Source organism: Microtus pennsylvanicus, chromosome 7 (assembly GCF_037038515.1).
Source record: "Microtus pennsylvanicus isolate mMicPen1 chromosome 7, mMicPen1.hap1, whole genome shotgun sequence".
Taxonomy (NCBI): Eukaryota; Metazoa; Chordata; class Mammalia; order Rodentia; family Cricetidae; genus Microtus; species Microtus pennsylvanicus.
This window is the reverse complement of record NC_134585.1, coordinates 7,002,267-7,026,210: the sequence shown is the minus strand read 5'-3', so window position 1 is coordinate 7,026,210 and position 23,944 is coordinate 7,002,267. Positions and strand designations below refer to the sequence as shown.

At 41.7% G+C, this 23,944-nt stretch overlaps 1 protein-coding gene across 1 annotated transcript in view; it reads left to right on the top strand.

Annotated features, from left to right (window-relative positions):
* Positions 1 to 23,944, top strand: part of Btbd9 (BTB domain containing 9) — a 374,573-nt gene that overhangs the window by 19,397 nt on the left and 331,232 nt on the right. The window contains exons 2-4 of the mRNA XM_075979759.1: positions 17,581 to 17,792; positions 19,829 to 20,192; positions 22,430 to 22,694. Coding sequence (XP_075835874.1) covers positions 17,608 to 17,792; positions 19,829 to 20,192; positions 22,430 to 22,694 — 814 coding nt within the window. The 5' untranslated portion in view covers positions 17,581 to 17,607. The remainder of the gene's footprint in view (positions 1 to 17,580; positions 17,793 to 19,828; positions 20,193 to 22,429; positions 22,695 to 23,944) is intronic.

The following is a 23,944-nucleotide window of genomic DNA, read 5'->3' as shown; positions in this document are numbered from 1 at the left end:
GGAGAATTTGTGTTGGAGCCATGGAGATGTCCTCGCTCACTGAACCCACATGGTTGAAGGAGAAAACCAACTCCAGCAAGTTGTCCTCCAGCTTTGCACGTATGCCTTGGCAGGTGTGCAAACCCACCTCTCCTCACACAAAATAAATGCAATAAAATTTTTGTCTTAGTGACTTTCTAAGTTGCTGAGCTGGTCACATGTGAAGATTATGATGTTAGGTAAAGAACCAACTGGCAAAATTCTAAGGAGCAGATCAGCCTTGATAGGGATTTTGACCCTGACAAAAGAGAAAGAATACAAGATTAGATGTGAATTAAGTTTGGTTTATGAATGCTGTTCACAACGGAAAATAGCAGTCTAATCATAAACCTATTAATTATTCAGTAGTGTCCTGGGGGCGTTAGTGCACAGAATACAAAAGATCCTTTACTTATTTGTTATTGTTCTAAAACAGCAAGAAAAAAAATGCATTATTCTCATCTTTATGTTTTTTTTTAAATTCTCCCAGTGTAAGTGAAGGTTGCGTGTACACAGAAGAGGATTAAAAGGCAGATTACACACGTTTATTCATGAGGGCTTGTGGATATTTGGGGTAAGGCCAAGTTTAAATCTTGAAAGGGTGACAGTTTTATAGAAAAAAAAATCCATTTTCCCGATCCTGACGGGCTCTAGAAAGTTTTGGACTTAAACTTTTTTTAAATCTAAGATTTTTTTCGTTTCTAGAATGAAAGTTGTTGCTTGAGTTAGGCCTCTCTGTTCCCATATGCTGAGGCGCACACCCTTGGGAAATGTGTGTCTGGGAAGAGTTTGTGGTGAGTTCTGTGGCCCCTTACCCTAGTCACCATTATCCGTGGTTTTCAGTAGCATCTTTAAGACTATATTATGGATTCTCTTCATCACAGTGGAGGGTGCTAAGTTGGCATTAAAGACAGGGCTTACAGGGGGCTGGAGAGATGGCTCAGTGGTTAAGAGCATTGCCTGCTCTTCCAAAGGTCCTGAGTTCAATTCCCGGCAACCACATGGTGGCTCACAAACATCTGTAATGAGATCTGGTGCCTTCTTCTGGCCTGCAGGCATACACACAGACAGAACATTGTATACATAATAAATAAATATTAAAAAAAAGACAGGGCTTACAAAACAAGATCATATGGGGGAAAGAAGAACAAACAGGTTAGTGTAAATAATAAACATTTCTTTTAAATTCTGTTATAGAATAGCATAAATGAACTTACAAATCAGGATTTTAGACTTGATTTAATTTCTCAGTTAATTTCTTTTTATTTTATAATTTTACAGAAAATAGTCCTGATATTGGGGGATAGCAAACTACAGTCAAAACTATGCAAAGTAGAACATTTTATAATATTCTGCAAATGAAAAGCCAATTTCCTTTACACAGATAATAATGCCTGTGTTCACAGCAGCTTTGCTACAAAGAAATTATGCTGCTGCACTTGATGATTCTACTGCGTTAATGGGAGTTCATGCTGTAATAACCTTTATTAATTAGGAAAACCATATAATTCACATCTCTGCAAGAATATTATAGCCCATAAGTTGCCACTGAAGAAATTAAATAGAAATGACTTGTTCTATGTTTTAAAATATTATTACAAGTACTAAACTCTGACCGTGAATATACCATGAATAGTCAGTCATTCATGACTATTTTGTTGTTGTTGTTTTTTTCTTGGCATTAGATGCATATGTTTTTCTTCTCATAGCATTCAGTTCATACAGTGTTCAATGGGCTTGGGACCAATAAGGCCAAAATTTCAGAAAAAGATATTATATAAATTCTGAGAATATAAATGACAGCTGCTTCTTGGAGTTGGGATGCGTGGTTTTCATAAGTCAGTTGTCTGTGGGGAATTGCCCCATTGCAAGTCACAGGAGCAGCGATCACAACCCAGGAGCCCCAGGAGGCAATTGAGGGCTGGATGCACAGGCAAATATTCAGAACTTAGGGTAGGACAGTCTGGTGCATTTTATTCCTACCCCTCTTCTAAAGCAGCTGAAGGTGTTAGGTAGGGAAGAAAGAAAGAGCAAGCGTGTAAATTGTGAGAACACTTCAAACAGTGGAACGCAGCTCGTGTGGTCGTCTAGCACTCACTCTAAGAATGCCCTTCTTGAATGCTGTGGTGTGTGTTGTGCAGCATTTGGATTGTTTTCATTAGAGGTTGGACCCACAGACTTCAGAAGGCTTAACTGAATAGAAATAAAAATGATATTGCAAATTATGAGTTAGTTTTTTTTTTTTTTTGCACGAGAGTCTTAGCTATCTGAGCTGGGATAATAAAGCAGCAGTCTTGCTCAGTCACCACAGAATGAGTTATCATTGCCAGAGTGAGCCTGCAGCATTTCCTAGTTTAAAAGAACGTTTTTCAAAAGATGGGCCAAGGCCTCCCATAGACCCTGATGAAATATATTGGCAACTAATGGGCATTGTTGTAGCCCTTCATTTTACACACACACACACACACACACACACACACACACACACACACACACACATTTTACACACACACATACACATATATATATAAAATATACATATATTGTATATATATCCTTGGGCAGCTTACTAGTAACCAATCAAATGAGGCATTGGGAGACTGGAAATGTGGCATTCTTAAGCCTACAATGGTATATTACTGCAGTGTATAAAGGAGTCTAGTTAGCTCTCTGAGTCCGGCAACTACATAATGTTTAATCCCATTGCCCAGCTCCTGTTTTGCATCTGCACGTCTGTAAATAGAGTTCTTCACAGATGGGGCAGGCCATGCTCATCAGTGTATGCTGAGTTGAATTTCCTATTCTAATTTTTATTATAATGTACTGTTGGGCTTATTATTTAAGTTTGCTTGGGTTGTTTAGTTAACCCTACTATATATACTATAAACTACATGTGTGTGTGTGTGTACCCTACATAACCCTACAGCATACTTGTGTTAGTATTTTAGTCTAGATTTTACATTGCAACTCAAATATGAGTTGTTTCCCCCATATTAGTAAGTCAAAGATAGGTTTTATGCACTTAAAGATGTCATGAAAATGGCATTGTGGGGGTTTCCAGACAGAGTTTCAGTGTGTAGCTTTGGCTTTCCTGGAACTCACTCTGTAGACCAGGCTGGCTCGATCTTCCTGCCTCTGCTGGAATTAAAGGTGTGTGTTAACCACACCTGGTTGAAATGGCTTTTTTTAAAAAATCTGAATAGAGTATGTTTCTGTCATCCAGTACTGGACTGTATTATAAAGAGAGCTCAGGCAATCTTCTGTTGATGATCTACAGATTCAAAAACTAGTTTATTTCTTGACAAAGAAGTGGATCATTGTGATTAGTAGTAAATGGAGTTATGCACATGCTCAATCAAATAATCTAGTCAAAGATTTTTGTTAAGTTGCAATTTGTTAAAGATGACTTATGTCTATGGATATTTATTTACAAACATAAAATTGCAGAATGCCACGACTTTGAAGGTAGCATGGACGTGAATTCAGTCTTTCCCTAACAAGATGTCAAGGATCTTGCCTTGTGAGCCCCATGTTTCCTTTTGTTGCTTTTCAGTGCCTGTTGTAGAACGAGGCTTTCAGGATTTCAGAATGAAGGTCACACCCCTAGAGTGGTCTTCAGACTTAATGACAAGTGGTGAATACATCAGAAGAAGTTACGTGCTCTTCTGGTGAGAAGGTAGACTGGGGTCCTCTGTGAGAGTGTTTAAGATGCAGACAGGGCATAGTTGAATCCCTGAGCGCTATTAATTTAAAGTTTAAGGAATCCTCCTTCAAATTACATACCACATGGGTACCAAGAGCAGAAAGAAATTGCTAAACCATATGCTTGTAAATGCCATCTCTTTCCCCTGAGAAAGATCATTTATATTTTGCAATTAAAGAGCAGAAGGTCTTTTTCCCCATAAAGGCCTTTCAGTCAGGAAATGTGCAGGGTGGAGAGGGCTCCCAGGGGAGACGCACAGGGCTCAAGGACTCACTGGCATCTCCATTTTGTGGATCTACTTTGGTTATTTCTTCACAAAATACTGAAGAATAGACTTAATTATAGAAATGAGAATAGCCCTTAAGTTAAGGCTTGTCAACCACTGCTTGGAAGTGTGGCTTTAGGTAAGGAAATGGGTATTCAGGCCAACTTCATTTCTTCCTTCTTTAAGAGGCATTTATAACAGGACACGGTTATGAGCTGCATATGGTGCTCTCATTTCACTGATGGACATTGTTTATTATTTTGGTGAGAAAAAGATGGGTGTGGGATTCTTCCTGCATAGCAAACAGGCAGTACCCATCAGTATTTTAGCACTGCTGACTAGCCTTATTTTGATAATTGATGCTTTTGAAGTAATGAAAGCCAACTAAAAACAATAGTATCCCTACGAATGTAAAATTCACACAAGGGTCCAGTACCTCTCAGTTAATATTTGAATAAGGTACCATGGAAGATACATTCCTGGTTGGGACTTTTTTTGTCCTCTCCTAAACTAAGCCCTTGTTGCCCTGCCTTTCCACCACCTTGAGGAGGAAGTGAGAGGAATAAATTAAGCCCACCTCATCTTGTGGGAATCAGGACTTTGGGACTGTAATTAGGAAGGAGTCAGTCAGATCACAGACATCTGAGGAGGAAGTCTGTCCTCAGACTGGAAGGGAAGATCTCAAGTTGGGATGTACCAGATGGAGACAGTCTCCAAGGCCACCCTACTCTTGTGCCATTGTTACCTAGTTTTTACACGGACTGACCTCAAACTCCCTTCCTAGCTGGGGATGACCTTGAATTCCTGACTTTCCTGCCTACACCCTTTAAGTACTGGGTTAAGGGAGTATGCCACCACTCAGGGTTTAGTTTTTTTTGTAGAGAAGCCCTTGTGCTTAGTAATTTGATAATGCCTTTTTTCAGTGTTTATGTTTTACTTACTTAATAAAACAAACTTTCTGGCAGTACTTTTTTTTTTTTTTATAATTTTGAGACAGGGTTTCTCTGTGCAGCTCTGAATGTCCTGAAACTCACTCTGTAAACCAGGTTGGCCTCAAACTTAGAGCTCTATCTGCCTCTGCCTCTTGAGTGCTGGGATTAAAGGCGGACACCACCGCCCGGTTGTGGTACTGTTTTATAGGGTGCGTTTGCATCCAGTGGTGTGTATTTTAGAACGGGAGTGTAGTTCAGTGGTAGAGTGCTTGCCTGATGAGGAGCCCAAGTTCAGTCGACTAAAACCAAACATTTTTCATTGTTATTAGTGCTTAACTTCTTTGTTTTAATCATTTATAATATTAATAAATAACATTTTTATTAGTATTTGAGGTGCTACTATTTGACTATAATTCCTCAGAATGAATATATATATTATATATATATATGCATGGAAAGTGAACTTTTTTTAATTTGCCTAGTTTGTGTGAGACTTTGGGTTCAATCACAAAGAGAACCTCATGATAAATATAAAATCTATACACTTAACTTTTTTTCTTTTTCTAAATTTGAAGTATGTGTTCATGTGGGCAGTTATCTGCAAGTGATGATTATTTTGCTTCCGTTCCTAACCCATTTCCATTTGTTTTTCTCAGTTGCATAGTTTTGGTCCTATCAAATGTTAATAGTGATAAGAGTAGACATTATTGACTTATTCCTGAACTTGAGTATTCTTGTGTCTTATTAACCAGATGTTTATACCTGTTAGGGTGTGGACATATGTGACCACTGACAATCCTTTTATTTGTAACCAATTACCACTTTTATTATCAAGTTTGTAATTATGGGCTGTAGAGAGGGCTCAGACACTGTTTACTGCTCTTGCAGAGGACCTGAGTTCAGTTCCCAGCACTCACATCAGGCAGCTCACAATTCTCTGTAACTCCAGCTCTCGGGGATCCAGCACCTTTTGAGGGCACCTGTACTCAAGTGCACAGCCCCAGCATATAAATAAAGGTAGAATTTTTAAAAAGCCAGCAGTGAATGTTGTAAGACTTACTTTAGCATTTTTATGTGGATATTTTCTATGTTGTAATTAATTCATTTTGTAATTAATTCTTTTACTTCATTATTTCCAATATCTTTGTGAGGATTTTTAAATATTAATCTTGTTTGAGTATATAGATGTGGTAATCTCTCCATGTCAAGGTTATGTTGATTTCATGTGATAAAGTTAGAAAAGGACTTTTTTTTTTCGGTTTTCCAGTCAGGGTTTCTCTGTAGCTTTGAAGCCTGTCCTCCTGTAGACCAGGCTGGCCTCAAACTCACAGAGATCCTCTGCCTCCCGAGTGCTAGGATTAAAGGTGTGCACTACCACAGTCAGGCTAGAAAAGGACGTTTTCTTGTGGTCCTCCAACATATACCCTACGGTGTGTGCCACAACTGGCAAAAAACCCCTCCTTTTCTCTCATGCATGAGAGTAGAATGAATGTCTTCAGAATGATCTGAATCTTGACATTGTTCATAATGTTGTTTGGCTCTGGGGCACTGGGAGGATAGAGGTTGGGGATACATCCAGATAGAGTTGGTGATTATTATTTTTGGTATCCCTTTCTCTAATTCTAAGATTAAGTAATTAAATTGGCTCTCAGATAGTAGGTAACTTTATTTTCGGTGCTTTTTTAAAAAAATATTTATTTATTTATTATATTATGTGTATATTACATTCCTTCCGCGTGTGCCTGCAAGCCAGAAGGGGGCGCCAGGTCTCATTATAGATGGCTGTAAGCCACCATGTGGTTGCTGGGAATTGAACTCAGGACCTCTGGAAGAACAGTCAGTGCTCTTAACCTCTGAGCCATCTCTCCAGCTCCCTATTTTCGGTGCTTTTGCTGGTATTAAGTCCTCTTGTTATCTCTGAAGTTCTGCAGAGAAGAATGAACAGAGCAGGCCTGAACTGCTGTCTTTGGAGGAATCTGCTTGCCAGGTTGGTGCTTCCATAGCACCTGACAATTTAGATTGTTGTGGACTATGGGTAAACCGAACATTTGTGTTGGCTGCTCTCTTCTGAGACTCAGGAATTTACATTCATTTTAGACAGGGACTACCCATGTGGGAAACGTCCACTAAGCACTCTGGTCATAGTTTCTTTTTCTTTTTTTTAAACAATCTTTTCTCATTTTATATACCAATTCCAGTTCCCTCTCCCATCCCTCCTCCTCCTCACCCGCTTGCCGCCTTCCACCCACCCCACCCCCCATTCACTCCTTAGAGAGGGTAAGGCTTCCCATGGGAGTCAACAAAGTCTGGCACATCACTTTGAGTCAGGACCAAGGCCCTCCGCCCTATACCTAGGCTGAGCAAGGGATCCCTCCAAAGAGAATGGGCTCCAAAACACCAATTCAAACACTAGGGATAAATTCTGGTCCCACTGCCAGTGGCCCTGTAGACTGCCCCAGCCACACAACTGTTGCTCACATTCAGAGGGCCTAGTTTGGCCAATGCAGGTTAACCCACTGTCAGTCTGGAGTCACTTAGCTCCCACTAGTTCAGGTCAGCTGTTTCTGGTGGTATCCCATCATGCTTTTTTGACCCCTTTGCTCATATTACATCACTCCTCCCTCTCTTCAACTGGACTCTGGGAGCTTGGCCCAGTGCCAGCTGAGGATCTCTGCATCTGCTTCCATCAGTTGCTGGATGAAGTTTCTGTGATGACAAGTGTAAACGGAGGCTGCTCGTTCATTTCCTGGCTACCCTGACCCAAATAATCATACAGAGACTATATTAATTACAACACTGGCCAATAGTTCAGGCTTCTTGGTAACTAACTCTTACATCTTAAATTAACCCATTTCTATTAATCTATGTATTGGCACAAGGTTGTGGCTTACTGGTAAGGGTCCAGCTTCTGTCTTCTTCTACAGGTACATGGTGTCTCTCTGACTCTGCATACTTTCTCTCTATATCTCTGTCAGATTTCCTGCCTGACTTTACTAAGCCATTGGCCAAAACATTGGTTCAGAATGGAGTATAATAAAAAAAAGAAAAAATAAAAAACCAATGGTAATAAAACATATTCATAGCATACAGAGGGGGAATCCCACATCAGACAAGTATAGTCATCAATCTGATTACAGGGCAAGGCCAGTTCAGACATCCTCTCCACTGTTGTTTAGGGTCTTAGCTGGGGTCATCCTTGTGGATTCCTGGGAATTTCCCTAGTGTAGATTTTTTGCTAGCCCCATAATGACTCCCTCAATCAAGGTATGTTTTTCTTGTTCTCCCTCTCTGTCCTTCCCCCATCTTGGCCACCCCATTCCCTCATGTTCTCCTCCCCACTTTCCTTCTTCTCTCCCCTCCCCTTCTGCCATCCCTTCTCCCCGCTCCCAATTTTCTCAGGAGATTTTGTTTATTTCTTCTTCCCAGGGGGATCCATGTATGTCTCTCTTAGAGTTCTTCGTGTTACCTAGCTTCTCTAGGGTCATGGACTATACATAGGCTCATTATTCTCTGGGGTCACGAAATATAGGTTAGTTATCTTTTGCTTTACATTTAATATCCACTTATAGTGAATACATTCCATGTTTGTCTTTCTGGGTCTCCATTACCTCACTCAGGATTTTTTTTCTAGTTCCGTCCATTTGCCTACAAATTTCCGGATGTCATTTTTTTTTTTTAATCACCAGCAGTACTCCATTGTGTAAATGGACCACATTTTCTTTGTTCATTCTTTCGTTGAGGGGCATGTAGGTTGTTTGAAATTTCTGGCTATTGTGAATAATGCTGCTATGAACATAGTTGAACAAATGTCCTTGTGGTGTGAATGTGCCTCCTTTGGGTATATTCCTAAAAGTGGTGTTGCTGGGTCTTGACGTAGATTGATTCCCAATTTTCTTTTTTTTAAAAGCATTTTATTTATTTTTTTAAATATTTATTTATTTATTATGTGTACAGCATTCCTTCCATATGTGCCCACAAGCCAGAAGCGGGTGCCAGGTCTCATTATAGATGGCTGTGAGCCACCACATGGTTGCTGGGAATTGAACTCAGGACCTCTGGAAGAGCAGTCAGTGCTCTTAACCACTGAGCCATCTCTCCAGCCCCTCCCAATTTTCTGAGAAACCACCATACTGATTTCCAAAGTAGCTGTATAAGTTTTCACTCCGACGAGCAATAGAGAGTGTTCCCCATACTCCAGGAACTTTCTAAGCAGGAAGTTTCTAACTTCCTTGGTCGGGAACTTTCTGTCTGTGTTGTCCCAGCCCATTGCTGGGGATGGTCAGCGTGTGCTATATGACTCCATCCGGAGAGCATCCCAGGAAGCTTGTGCCTGCTTTTCTGTAGGCTTTGCCTCATGGATCCATTCTCTCTGATAATTTTCTTTCTTTTAAAACATGTTTATTTTATGTATATGAATGTTTTACTGGCATGTATGTGTGTGTGTGTGTGTGTGTGTGTGTGTGTGTGTGTGTGTATGTGTATATATATACCGTGTATCTACCTAATAACTCATGGAGGCCAGAAGAGGGTATCAGATCTCTTGGAACTGTAATTACAGGTAGTTGTGAGTGGCCATGTGGTGTTACCTGGGGCCTCTGGAAGAGCAAGTGTTTTTAATCGACGAGCCATCTCTCCAGCTCCTGCATAATTTCCTTTGTGTACTTTTACAGCAACAGACCTTGACAGTGAATATTAACTGGACTAAGCCATGAGAGACCTCGTAGTGAATCACTGAGCCCAGGACTGGTTGTAGAGATTCCTGATATAGTTCTTGCATAGTAGAATTTTTAAAGAAGATTTGTTTAACTTTGGACTGTGTGAATGTGTCTATGTGAAGATATGTACATATGAGTGCAGTTAGGTGTCTGGAGGCCAGGAGAGGGCATTGGATCTCCTAAAGCTAGGGTCATGTTTAGTGGTGAGCCGCTCAGTTTAGGCTCTGGTCCTCTGCAAGAGCAGTACAGGCTCTTAACCACTGAGCTCTCTCTCCAGTCCCTTTGGTTTCTGAATATTAGCTTTTCCTGCTGGTCAGTAGAGGTTTAATTTGTCTCTCCCTGATGGCCGAGGACACTGAACACTTCCAAGTATGTATTGGCTATTTGAATTTCTTGTGAGAGATGTCTGTTTAGTTCATTAGTTTGGCTTCTAATTGGCTGATTCGTGGATTTTTGTAGCTATGTTTGGGAGTCCTCAGTTGTTTCTATATCTATCCTCTGTTGACTGTACACTAGGAAGCTTTCCCACCACTCGGTAGCTTTGTCTTTAGATTGCTGATTATTTTCTTTGCTTTGCAGAAACTACATGTGATCCTCTCTGTCACTTGCTGGAATTATTTTCTTTGCTGTGTATCTTAGTTACTGTGAAGAGACACCGTGACCACAGCAACTGTTATGAAGGAAAACATTTAATTGAGGTGGCAGTTTACAGTTTCAGAGGATCAGTGCGTTGTCATCATGATAAGGAGCAGGGTGGTGTGCAGGCAGTCATGGTGCTGGAGAATTAGCCAAGTGTTCTACGTCTTTCAGGCAACAGAAAGTGCTCTGAGACACTGGGTGTGGCTTTAGCATAAATGAGACCTCAAAGCTCACCTCCACCGTGACATATCTTCCTTCAACAAGGCCACACCCACTCCAACAAAGCCACATCTCCTAATAATGCCACCCACCCCTTTGGGAACCATTTTCTTTCAAATCACCATATTAAACTTATCTTGAATGCTGCTGCTCAGCTTTCTGTTTCCATTTTATTCATTTGGGACTTCATAGAATGTTACCACCTACATTTAGAATGAGCCTTCTCCCGTCAGATAATCTAATCTAGACAGTCTTTCACCCGCATGCCATAGAGGCTTGTTCCCTTGCAATTCTTTAGCTTGTTGCTTTGACGGGGTCCTCTCACTGTCACGGAGGCCAAGATGACCATGAATGAGATTTTCTTTTTCTTTTTTTTTTCGCGACAGGGTTTCTCTGTAGATATTTTGGTTCCTGTCCTGGAACTAGCTCTTCTAGACCAGTCTGGCCTCGAACTCACAGAGATCCGCCTCAAATGAGATTTTCTTTTCTGAATTTTTCTTGACAGTTTTATTATTATTATTTTTTTTTTTTTTTGGTTTTTCGAGACAGGGTTTCTCTGTGGCTTTGGAGCCTGTCCTGGAACTCGCTCTGTAGACCAGGCTGGTCTCGAACTCACAGAGATCCGCCTGCCTCTGCCTCCCAAGTGCTGGGATTAAAGGCGTGCGCCACCATCGCCTGGCGACAGTTTTATTATTAGCATATAGAAAACCTATTGATTTTTGTATGTTGATTTTTGTATCCTGCCATTTGACTTAGTGTCCATTAGAATCACTAATTCTCATGTAATACTATGTAACAAAGTTCTCTAAAAGCTAATGGCTTATATAGATAGCCATTTTATATTGAATATAATTCTGTTGAACGAATTTAATCAGGGCCTAGCTTGTGTTTAGACCACATGGCACCTGCTCGAGTTGGAGCATCCTTACACATTCAGCCCAGCTGATGACTGAGCAGGTTGGAAGGACTTGATTGGAAATGTATGTTGGTTTTCATTTCCCCTGGGTTCATTACTCATCTGTGAATAATCTCAGGGCCTCTGACTTCCATCTGGCCTGCCCACATGGCCTGAGGAGCTCAGGGTTTCCCAAGGGCACAAAAGTAGATGCTGTCAGACTCCCAAAGGCTTAGGCCTGGAACCTCAGTTTTTGTTGGTTAAAGTGACTCCAACTCCAGATTTAAGGGTGGAGAAATGGATTGCCACAGGGCAGATGTTTGTGTTAGGGAAAGGAAAGGAGTTTAAGCCTTTGGGACTGTTTGCCTAAATAATGTGTATTTGTACAGATTTTTCAAAACTTCTTAAATTTGTTTCAGTTTGTTGTCAATTAGCATACACTGTAAGAGGCTTCCTTATGGGGGCTGGAGAGATGGCTCAGCGGCTAAGAGTACAGGCTTCTCATCTAGAGGTGCTGAGTTCAATTCCCAGCAACCACATGGTAGCTCATAACTATCCATAATGAGGTATAGTGCCCTCTTATGGCCTGCAGGTGTACATGCAGGTAGATACTGGGTAGACACTAAATAAATAAATCTTTAAAAAAATAAAAAAGGAGGCTTTCTTATGTCCTTATGGCAGTTTTATACTTGGCTTTCGTTGATCATGAAGACTCTCTCCTGTCTCCCTCATTGTACTCTTCTGTTCCCAATGGTTCCCTTTCTGTCTTGTCACCTTGCATGGTCTCTTCTTGTTTTATGACTGAAGTGTCTTGATTTTATATGGCAGGGCAAAATAAGCATTAAAAGACAGAGTGACAGAGTTATAAGATGTAACTTGAGAAAATAATCATCTTTGTGATATTCCCTAGGTACACAAGTTCACCCACGTGATGAGTGTGGAAATTATCTCACATTATCAAGTTCTGAGTGTGCTGGACATGTGTGGCTAATGCAGCATAATGCAGAGGGTAGAAGCTCGTCATGTCAGTGCTCAGTCCCACCAACTTGAGTCCTTCTCCCCCAGTTTTATTATTTATCAAGTGAAAATTGGTGACTTAAAAATATTGACATGTAATTTTTAAAGTAGGTTTTTAAAAAATGCATGTGAAATACACACAAACTATCAGTTTGTAGATAAGCTAGCTTATTGATAAAAATATTTTTCTGCGTATATACATATACAGTCTTGTTATTTGTCTCTTTGCAATAATATCAAAGTAGAATTTGTCCTGGTTAGTTCTCCCCCGCCCCCCCCCCCCCCAAGCTTGACCTAAGCTGAAATCTGGGAAGAGGACCCTCAATTGAGAAAATGCCTCCATCAGATTAGCCTGTAGGGAAGTCTTTAGGGCATTTTCTTCATTGACATGGGAGGGCCCAGCCCATTGAGGGTGGTCCTAGGCAGGTGGTCCTGAATGGAGTAAGTAGGTGGGTTGAGCAAGTCTTGGGGAGAAGAAGCTCGTAAGCAGTGTTTCTCCCTGGTCTCCACTTCAGTTCCTGCTCGGGTTTTTGCCTGGAGTTCCTGCCCTGACTTCCCTTCTTGATGCACTGTACACCGTAAGGTGAAATAAACCCATTTCTCCTTAAGTTACTTTTGGTTATGGTGTTTTATCACAGCAATTTTAACCTAAGACAGAACTTGTTTTCTTTTGGATTTATTTTGCTTTTGAACTTGTGTACCTAGGGAATATAAACTGTACTTACTTTGTATAACTATATGAGATATCTGAAGTAGGCTAGCTTTATAAAGAAAAGAGATTTATTTAACTTAGAATTTTGGAAGTTCAAGGGCATAGTCCTGCCATTGGCCCAGGAGCTCAGGTTAGCAAGCTGGTATTACAATGATGGGAACACATGTGGGAGGAAAAAAAGATGTCTTGAAATAGTAAGCCAGAGAGCTTAGTGGACCCAAGCTTGCTATGGCTGCAACTCTTGAGAAAACTGCCAAAGGGTCCCTTGAGAACTGCCTTAATCCCTTTGTCCTCAGTGACCTTAAGACCTTCCAAATGGCTGACTAACCTCTTAAAGGTTCCTTGCTGCCTTCTTATTCCAGCACCTGTTGATTCTGTGACTCTGTGATCAAAGGACAAACCACATTCAAATCACGAACCCACAGCAGTCTAAACTGGTGGCTCTCCACGCTGCTCATTTGAATCACTTTAGTATGGTGACTCTGGTGTCTGTGTTCCTTTCCAGACTAATTAAATACGACTCTCTGAAGGGTGGGACTCAATCATCTTATTTCCATTTTTCTGAGCTTCCTGTGTGGTTCCAGTGTATGGCAAGCGTGTTGAGAATCATTGGTCTAATTAAAATTATTTCTATACGCCAATAAAAATTGTGTTTATTCCACACTAAGTGGCTGTTTTCTGTATCCAGCACTACTCACTTTATATTTCCACTTGGAAAAACATAATTAAAATGTAAATTTGGCAAAGTGAAATTATATGTATTGAGAAGTGAAGATCTGGTGAACCCATTAAAGCAGATATTTACATATTCAGAATTAATGCTCATGATTTGTCAGTTGATGAATTGTAAATATCCCACTGAGCTAGTTAACTGAAAACCAGTCATTGTTTAGCCAGAGTCATTAGCAGTGGGCTGAATCCTGGCCATGACTTAGATAAATGCTCAGAGATGTTACACCGGAGGATATTCATGAGCCACGTGCAGTACCTCCTCTTAGTGCAAATGTCTGTTTGATCTGGAGTGGCAGAGTGATGGAGCAGTCCTGTTGCGAGGGATGGAGTTTGAAGTCAGAATCTAGTAGTTTTCAGAGTTTGGCCAACATAGGAAGCAACCATGGCCTTTGCATATCAGTGGGATAAACTACCAGGAAAGAAAACAAATCTCAAACCCTGTTTGATGCTTCATCTGGAGCTCTTGATCACGTTAGTCAAGCACATGGCAAACTGTGACCTTTGACCAAATCCGTTTTCTCTTTAAATATGAGAGAGAGTAGGTGCGGGGAGATGGAGAGGATCTCTGTGTGTGTCTGTCTGTATGTGTGTATCTCTTTGTGTGTGTGTGTGTGTGTGTATTATGTCTGTAGAGATCAGAGGATAATTTTGGGTCTTAATTGATCCTCAAGCGCTATCTACCTTCTTTCTTTTCTTCCCTCCCCCTTCCTTTCTTTCAGCACGGCTCTCAAAGGCCTGCAGCTCACTGAGTAGGCTAGACTGGATGGCCAGAGAGCCTTCCGCCTTCCAGTGCTGGGATTACAATCTATGTTCATCATGTCCTGCTTTTTTTAAAAAAATGATTTATTTATGTTTATTTCATGTGCATTGGTGTTTTGCCTGCATGTGTGTCTGTCTGAAGGTATCAGAACCCTTGGAACTGGAGTTACAGTTGTGAGCTGCCATGTGGTTGCTGGGAATTGAACCTAGGTCCTCTGGAAGAGCAGCCAGTACTCTTAAATTAACCTCTGAGCCATTTCTCCAGCCCCCATGTGTTGTAGAATATTATTTTAAGGTGTGTTACTTTTGTTTATACTCCAAAACATTTGTTTAATGATGCAAAGGTGTGTTTGATTAAATAAAATACACCTGCGGTCCGGAGGTTGCATCAGCTGGAAGGAGAAGGGTTTATAAGGAGGGGAGAGAAAAGGCACGAGGAGGAGTCTTGGGAGATGAGCCAGGTGAGCTGCTTGCTGTTCAGCCTCTCTGGGAAGCAAGATTCTACCTCAGCCTTTGAATCTTGAGTTCTTTAGCAGGGCAGAGGTTTAGGTAAGTTCTCTTAGTTTCTTTGAAAGAGTCAGTGCCTGAGGGAACAGAATTTCTTCCTCAGGCTGCTGCTCTTTCGGCTGCTGCTTTTCTGCCTACACCGGAGTTGCAGTTGCTGACTAGTACAGCCTAGCTTAAAAGGCAGCAACCATTAAAAAAGAGGACAACATTTTTTAATGTGGATTTTTGGGGATTGAACCCAGGCCCTCATGCTTGTAATGAGTTCATTCCCCAGACACCGTACCATTCTTTTTTCAATAGCTTTATTAGACCGCAGCCATGGTCATTCATTTACTTCTTGCCTAGGGCTTCTTTTTAGTTCTTAAGGCAGACGAGTATGTACGACAATGTTGTGTAGTGCACAAAGCCTGAAGTAACTACTATGGAACCTTTATAGAAAGTGGCCCAACCTCTCTGTTAAGTGTCATAGCACACATTTCCTGTTGTTGCTAATGCTTCCAAGTTGGTCCTATTAAACTGAGTTTGTTTTTTTCTCATACAAATGACTGAAGATGGCTAAGTTTTGACTCTTTGAAGTGGAAGCTGCAATTGAGGAAAGGGGGTTTGTTTTATGTATTAGTTACTTTTTTATTGCTGTGATGAAACACCTTGAGCAAGGCAATTTATAAAGAAAGCATGTGATTGGACTGTGGTTCAGAGGGTTAGGGTGATGGTGGAGCAAAGGCATGGCGAAGGGACAGCTGAGAGCTCACGTCACAGATTGTAAGTAGGCACAGGCACATTGGGAATGGAACAGTCTTTTGAAACTTGAGAGCCTTCCTCCAGTGACATGCCTCCTCCAACAATGTCACGCCTAATCCTTCCCAAACCATACCGACTGGGGACCAGCTATTCAAGAGTATGGAACTTACAGGGGCCAGTCTATTCAAACCACACCCTTTGGCAACAGGGGAGGATGCTGCTAGTCATCCATTTTTGTTCTTTCATCACAGCTCTTGTTGGTAAGTCTCCCTTTGGGCTGGTCATGTGATCACAAGCGGCTAAAGAGCTTTGCTCCTGAAGGTTTCCCTGTAGACATAGGAGACGGACTTCATACACCTTGCTAGTACAAGATCTGGGGTGGAAGTTTGAAGATGAGAGACCTTCAGCCTTTAATGCTGGTTAAGACAGACTGCTGAAGATGGTGAGGGTTCAGTGAAGACTGTTTATTGGCTCAGTTTCCCTGGTCTCTGTGCAGTGTAGAGACTACTTCTGAGGCACCAGGCACCTCTTCTACCTGGGGGTCTGAATGCTAGTGAAGAGCCTCAAGTATCTGCTGAGTTCCTACTTCTGAAAAGGCGTGCTTACAAATAAAGACTTAAGAGCAGTTCTAGCTTCCTAAGTCTTAACTTCCCTTTTGAGTATGTTACTCTGACTCCAGCCCCTTGATTTTCATTTATTTTTATAGACAGACTGCACATAAAGGCAAGGAAGTGCCTATAAATATAGTGATATTCTGGTATTTGCCATCAACCTGATCATTGGAGTCTTACTATGTAGCTCATGCTACCCTTGAACCCATAATCTTGCCTCGGCCTCTTGAGTGTGGTGGTATTAGTTCATGGCACTTCACCAGGCTGAGAAGTAGCAGTTTAGAGACTATGCCAGATGGATTCTCATTTTGGAAGAGCGCTGTGATGTTTCTGTAAATTTTTATTAATAAAGTAAGTCACTTTTGTGACCACAGAAGATTGTTTTCTATAAATTATTTAAGGTGGTTTCAAACCAAAATCACTTACATGAAATGATATTAAATTTAGTCTGTAATTTATTCCCAAATCTGTACTTGAAAGACTTTTCCTGGATGTAGCTGTATCCAGCCTTGCAAAATCAGCCTGTGGTCAGTGTAGGCCCTCTCTGCTGGCTGGCACAAAGCCTGTGTGTCTAGATTGCGATGGCTCCAAGCACTGCTAGTATGTGAATATCTAGGCATTTCTGCTTTCCTAGTGTGAGGAGGCAGTGAAGGTTGTGGAGTTAGTTAAAAAAGGTTGAATTGCTTCTTAGAATACACAAATTAATTAAAAGGAAACCATCTGGGTGGTGGTGGTGGATGTCTTTAATACTAGTACTCAGGAGGCAGAGACAGGCATCCCCTCTGTGAGTTTGAAGTCAGCCTGGTCTACAGATTGAGTTTCAGGACAGCCAGGGCTACGCAGAGAAACCCTGTCTCAAACAACAAAAACAAACAAAATAATAACAATGACATAAAATGGAAACCTTTGATACTTTGACTGAGGCGGGAGGAGGGTGAATGCTGGGATAGCCGGAACTATAGTGATTTTTAAGCCAGCCTGTATTACACAGTTGAAGATTGTTTCAAAAAAAATTACTGATGAACTCTGGGGTAAAGTTTGGTTGGCTGATGGAGTGTGGTTTTCTGTGCCTGCACCCTTTCCTCACTAACCCATGCTCTTCCTCTGTGTGACAGGTCAGTGACTATCATCTGTTCCACACGATGAGTAACAGCCACCCTCTTCGCCCCTTTACTGCAGTGGGGGAAATCGACCACGTGCATATTCTGTCTGAGCACATTGGTGCCTTGTTGATTGGTGAAGAATATGGTGATGTCACATTTGTTGTGGAAAAGAAGCGGTTTCCTGCCCACAGGGTAATTTTAGCAGCTAGGTGCCAGTATTTTCGGTAAGTGTGTAATTTGTTTTTTCTTTTCTTTTCCTTTTTTAGATTTAAGTCATCCATGGGAAACACTAGTGTTTTCTATGAAAAATATGAACCAAGTAGTTCATATTTTTAATCTTAGTACTCAGGGAGGCAGAGGCAGAGGCAGGCGGATTTCTTGAGTCAAGGCCAGCCTGTTCTACAGAGTGAGTTCCAGGTCAGCTGGGGTCACACAGAGAAACCCTGTTTTGAAAACAAAGAAGAAAATAAAAATATGTAACTTATGTATAACAAGTGGAATCCTTTAGTACATGTCTGAAAGAACTTTATCTTTGTGGATTTGTTACTTTCTGAGAATTACCTTTTCTTTAGGAGCCAGCTTAGAAGTAAGGGGTTAGAAGGCTAAGTGGGCCAGACAGTACCAGTTAACTCTTTTTGAAGGTCTGAATGTACTTTTAAAAGACTTTTCTTAATAATGGAACTTCTATTTCTGAGTACTGTATATTTTACTCTCCTTAAAAAGCAACTGGGCAAAAACAAAACAAAACAAAAAAACCCCACCTGTATGTGAATGTCATATGATCAGTATATTTTTTAAAAAAGAAATCCAAACATTTTCAAAAACTTGAAGATGGTATTGAGCTAATGGAATACAGTCCCTTACTCATTGACATTTGTGCTTCTGGGTATTGAACCTTCGTAGTATTTGTCACTCACTTGGGCTTAAACCAGGCTACCACCGAAACTCTCAGATTCTCGTTGATAACACTATTCTTGTGCAAAGCAAAATTAACTGGCAGTAGTTGGGGGGAGTCCTGACCAAGTCTTGTCACCAGATCTTACGTGTTCCCTGGCAAGGGCATACTAGCTATATAAGAGGGAACTTTTCACAGTAAGCTTTGAACCCCCTTCACTCATTACTGGGCAAGAACCAAGGTAGACGTCTCCTAGCTAGCACATATTGATCTCTATTGATCTTCCTAGTGGTGACATAGAATGTGTGTGCCACAGTGTTTCAGCCTTGTGCATCTTGACATTTTGATTTTTTTCTAGTGTTTAAGTATTCATTCCTATATATTGTTAAATGAATTATCTTTTTCTCTAGTTGGGTCTTGTAGTAATAAGGAGCGGCGGCGGGGCTGCGTCCCCAACACACCAGCCGCCTGCTCGGCTAGCTTTTGCCCCGAAATAACAACACACAAACTGTATTCATTTAATCACTGCTTTGGCCCATTTCTATCTAGCCTCTTCTAGGCTAATTCTCACATATTAATTTAGCCCATTTCTAATCATCTGTGTAGCGCCCCTAGGTGCGCTTACCGGGAAGATTCTAGCCTATGTCCATCCTGGGTCGGAGCTTCATTGCTTGTGTCTGCCTGGGAGCTGGTAGCATGGTGTCTCTCTGAAGGCGTCTGCTCCCGAGAGGAGAGCTGTCGAGTCTGACCTCACTTCCTCTTCCTCCCAGCGTTTTGTTCTGTCTACTCCTCCCACCTATCTTCTAACCAATGAAATGGGCCAAGGCAGTTCCTTTATTAGCCAATGACCTTCCTCCATCAGGGTCTTAAAAGAACAATTGCTGAGTCTTAGTGTATGTACATTGCAGATTTGAATAGCTGTATTACTAAATTATTTTGCAAAAAGAAGGGGTCCATTTACATAGCCCCTTAAAACACTGCGTGACAGAACCTGTTTTCTCGCTGTGCAGCAGTCAGAGGCTCCCGTTAGTGTTTATCTCATCATTTTCCTGTAGAGTTTTACTTTCTAAACTTTAACATCTTTATATTGAGTCATTGTCCTTCTCAAATGATGACTTCCAACTTTCCATGTAATTTTGCGTTCTCAGGGTACCTCATTTAGCTCAGTTGTTTATGATATTAATTCAAAATGGTTTTTAACTTCTGTAAAAGAAACTATTTACAATCACTTGCATTCTCCACCTGAATCTTTATATCATTAAGCAAATTTATTATACGTGTATAGTATTGATAGCCATTTTTACATGTATTTTGTAGCAAATGGTATTTGAGGTTCTCCAACTCTGTTTCTTCTCTGGTGTGCAGAGCATTACTGTATGGTGGGATGCGAGAGTCTCAGCCTGAAGCCGAAATCCCTCTCCAGGACACCACTGCAGAAGCATTCACAATGCTGCTCAAATACATCTACACTGGGCGGGCGACACTGACAGATGAGAAGGAGGAGGTGCTGCTGGATTTTTTGAGCCTGGCTCATAAATATGGATTTCCAGAGCTAGAGGATTCTACCTCTGAGTATCTCTGCACCATCCTTAATATCCAGAATGTCTGTATGACTTTTGATGTTGCCAGTCTCTACTCACTGCCCAAGTTAACTTGTATGTGCTGCATGTTCATGGACAGAAATGCTCAGGAGGTGCTCACCAGTGAAGGCTTCCTCTCCCTTTCCAAGGTGCGTTCTGCTCTGCCTTTGATTTCTCTGCGTGTCCTCACACAGTGACCACACCACAGTGGTCTTAGAATCAAAGATAAAGGTCCTTGGTCTCAAAGAAGTAATCTGGTCTAGCACTTGCTCCTGGCTTCTGGGACTCTAGTTCTTAAAGGCTATTGGTTCCATTTTGCTTTCCCTTTCCAAGGTTTCTCTGGTAAGTTTTATGTGCAGAAGAGACTGGTCTTGATTTTAATATCACATAAGATTCTTTTTTTTTTGTATTGCACATCGTTTTTTGGTTGTGTGTTTCTCTGATATAGAATGTAACTAGGAATTCTCTTTTGACAAAAGGAAAGAGTCTTTGGGGCTGGGATATAGTCGGTGGCTCAGAGGGGAAGTTGGTAAAAGAGCCCTGAAGTGCCAGTGGGTGTCTCAAGTCACTGCTGGGGTCCCTCCTCTTCCCGGTTTACAGTTTACCACTCTAAAATTGTCATCTGCCGTCCAACCTGGAGCCGTGGCTCTCTGTCCCTCTCAGTATTTGTCTGTGTGTGTTTAAAGAGCTGTGCATATTGATTTGAATGAACTCTGATTTTTTTTAATTATCCCATTTAACTTCTGTAAGCAAGGAATTTTCATGGGTGCATCAGTCAGTTTATGGAGTTCAGTCCAGAGAGCCAAGGACCAAAACCATGGTAGTGTAGCAGTACTGTAAAACAGAAGGTTTTGAATTTTTAACTCTGGGCTTATCTTACTGACTTACAAATACACACCTTCTCAAAGAATACACACATGCATGCACCTGCATACACATCCGTACACACATTGAGTTTGCCATCTTTGTTGTTGCTGTTTTATAAGAGGATGGCTACAAACTATACCACTCCTGCATATAAACCCAAAGGACTTGAAGTCAGCATATTAGAGATACTTGCACATACAGGTTTATCACTGTACTGTTTGCAGTAGCTACAATATGGAACCATTCTAGAGGTCCATCAACAGCCAGATAAGTGATGTGGTACAGAAACACAATGGGACTTTGTTCAGCTGTAAAGGAAAGTGAAATAATGACAGTTGCAGCAAAATGGGAGAACTGAAAACCATTACATTAGTTGAAAGAAGCCAGACTCAGAAAGACAGATTTACTGGTTGCTCTCATAATGGCCGCTACATTGTATGCATATGTGTATAAATGTGCACATGTTAGGGACTGGGTTTCTAAGTTTGGTTTCTATTGCTTTAATAAAACACCACGACCAAAAGCAACTTGGGGAGGAAAGGGTATATTTCAGCTTCAACTCTCAGGTCACACTCCATCACTAAGGGAAGTCAGGGCATTGACCTGGAGAAGGAACTGAAGCAGAGGCCCTGGAGGAATGCTGCCTACTGGCTTGCTCCCCAAGGCTTGCTCAGCCTGCTGTCGTGTACAACCCAGAACCTATCTGTATAGGGAGTGGCACTGATTTCAGTATGCTATGTCCTTCCTCATCAATCATTAATCAAGAAAATGCCCCACAGACTTGTCCACAGGCCAGTCTTATGGGGGAGCATTTTCTCTATTGGGAGTCCCTCTTCTCAGATGTCTCTGCTTGTGTCAACTTGGCACAAGCCAGCCAACACAGTAGATGTAGGCCGTGAAACTAGAAAGGGGACTATGAAAAGGGAAGAAGATCTTCAGAGGCGTGTGTATGTGTGGGGTAATGGGATACACATGACATGGAGCAGAAGCAGCGCTGTGGGAGGCGGACAGGGTACCAGCAAGACGGGCAGTGGAATGGGGAGTAGAGCAGAGGACTGTTACAAATATGAGCAACACAGTGTCTGAAAAAGTGATTTACTCTGTACTATAACTTTAAAAATTGAGTAAATCTCTTTAAAACAACAAAAGATGGGTATAGATGTGTGGGGAAAGACTAGTTGCTTTATATAGTGGTACAAAAAGCCTGAGTTAGGAAAGGTGCTACTTTTTCTTTCTTTTTTTTTTTTTTAAAGTAACCCATGTTGTCCTTGAACCACCATGTGGCCCAGGCTGACCTTAGACCTACAGCCTTCCAAATGCTGGTATTACAAGCATGAGCTTCTGCACCCGAAGTATTACTGCTGCTTGTTCACATAGGTAGAGGGGAGAAGGGGACAGTTAGAAAGGGCAAAACTCAAGGAAAGGACTACTACCCACTGTCTGGCCAAGTTCTGCAGGCTGGTTATGCCCTTGGCTGCGCTCCATGCTGACTTCTGTGCTCCCTGTTTATCCTTTGCAGACGGCACTTCTGAACATCGTTTTGAGAGATTCGTTTGCTGCTCCTGAGAAAGATATTTTCTTAGCCTTGTTAAACTGGTGTAAGCACAATGCAAAGGAGAACCATGCTGAAATCATGCAGGCTGTGCGTTTACCTCTGATGAGCCTCACTGAGCTTCTGAATGTTGTGAGACCTTCAGGGTTGTTGTCTCCAGATGCTATTCTCGATGCCATTAAAGTACGTTCAGAGAGCCGGGATATGGACCTCAACTACAGAGGCATGCTCAGTAAGTATCTGTTTCTCCTTCTCACCTACTCCTAACAGCAGAACTCCAGCTAGAGAGCCCTGGTGCAGGTATGCATAGCATAGGCCGAGGCCAAGTGGACCTAGCTCTGCTTCCTGTGGGTGTCTCTTGCTGTCGTTCTTCCTAACAGGATGAGCTAGCACAGCTATTTGTTGTCATTCCTGGACACATTTTCCATCTGCTCCTCAGGATGTCAGTTGACACTTTCCTGAAAAGTTGCTTGTCAAATTAAGACTTTTCCTCCTCCCTCCTTCCTGCAGGTAAGACGAGTGCCTAATTCTTCAGGTACCACCTGTGGAGATTCTAAGTAGTGGTGACAGCGGCTGCAGATAGTAACAGTATTCTGATTTGCAAATGAAATAATAGCAGTTAAGGATTACCAAATGCTCTCTGTGTGTCAGGGCCAGGCTCTACATCTACTCCATTCTCACATCCATGGAGGAGACACACTGCCTATTTCTAATTGGTTGTTTCACAAGTGAAGAAAATGAGACACAGAGAATTGGGTGCCTTGCCCAAAGTCACACAGAAGGATGATGTCACTAGCCTCTGTAGGCTGTGCCTATTAAACTATCCTATTAAACTATGAAGCTATGCAGCAGAAGTGCAAAAAGCAGCCTCTGCCTTTGACCCTTCTACTTTCATCGTGGAAGAGATAAGGCCTGTGACCAACTAAAAACAACAGTGTTGAAGTAGGTAACACGGTGTAACTTCAGGAAAAGGTGGCCTAGAATGGTTGAGGGGAAGGCAGGAAACTCCTTGGTTGGAGTGGCATTGTCGTTAACTGAGCGCCCGTTTGGAAGATGGGTGAGATAATAGAGCTGTGCATCTGAGAGGCCAGGACAAAAGCGCTTGATAGAACAGGAGGGTGTGCTGCTGCCATGTGAGCTAATGGCTGTGTGCCAGTTCAGACAGGTCATGGAGATCTTTGAAAGCTGGCTCAAATCTCCTTTCTCTACAATGAGAAGCTTACTTGAGAGTGGCCTGCACACTGCAGTGGGGCTCTTCTGGATGGTTTGGAAGAGTTTAAACTGGATTCCAGAAAACCAGTGAGGAAGGAATTTAATCTGCTTGACTGACACAGCGTGTGATGGCAGAGAAGTGGAAAGGAACAGGAGTATAGGCAGGGTTTCAGGAAGTTAGAGCTTGGTGATAGGAGGACTTCACTGTGGTTTTCTAAATCTAAGTAACCAGCAGTCCCGAGGCCTCATTGTCTTAGGACAGTAAACGGT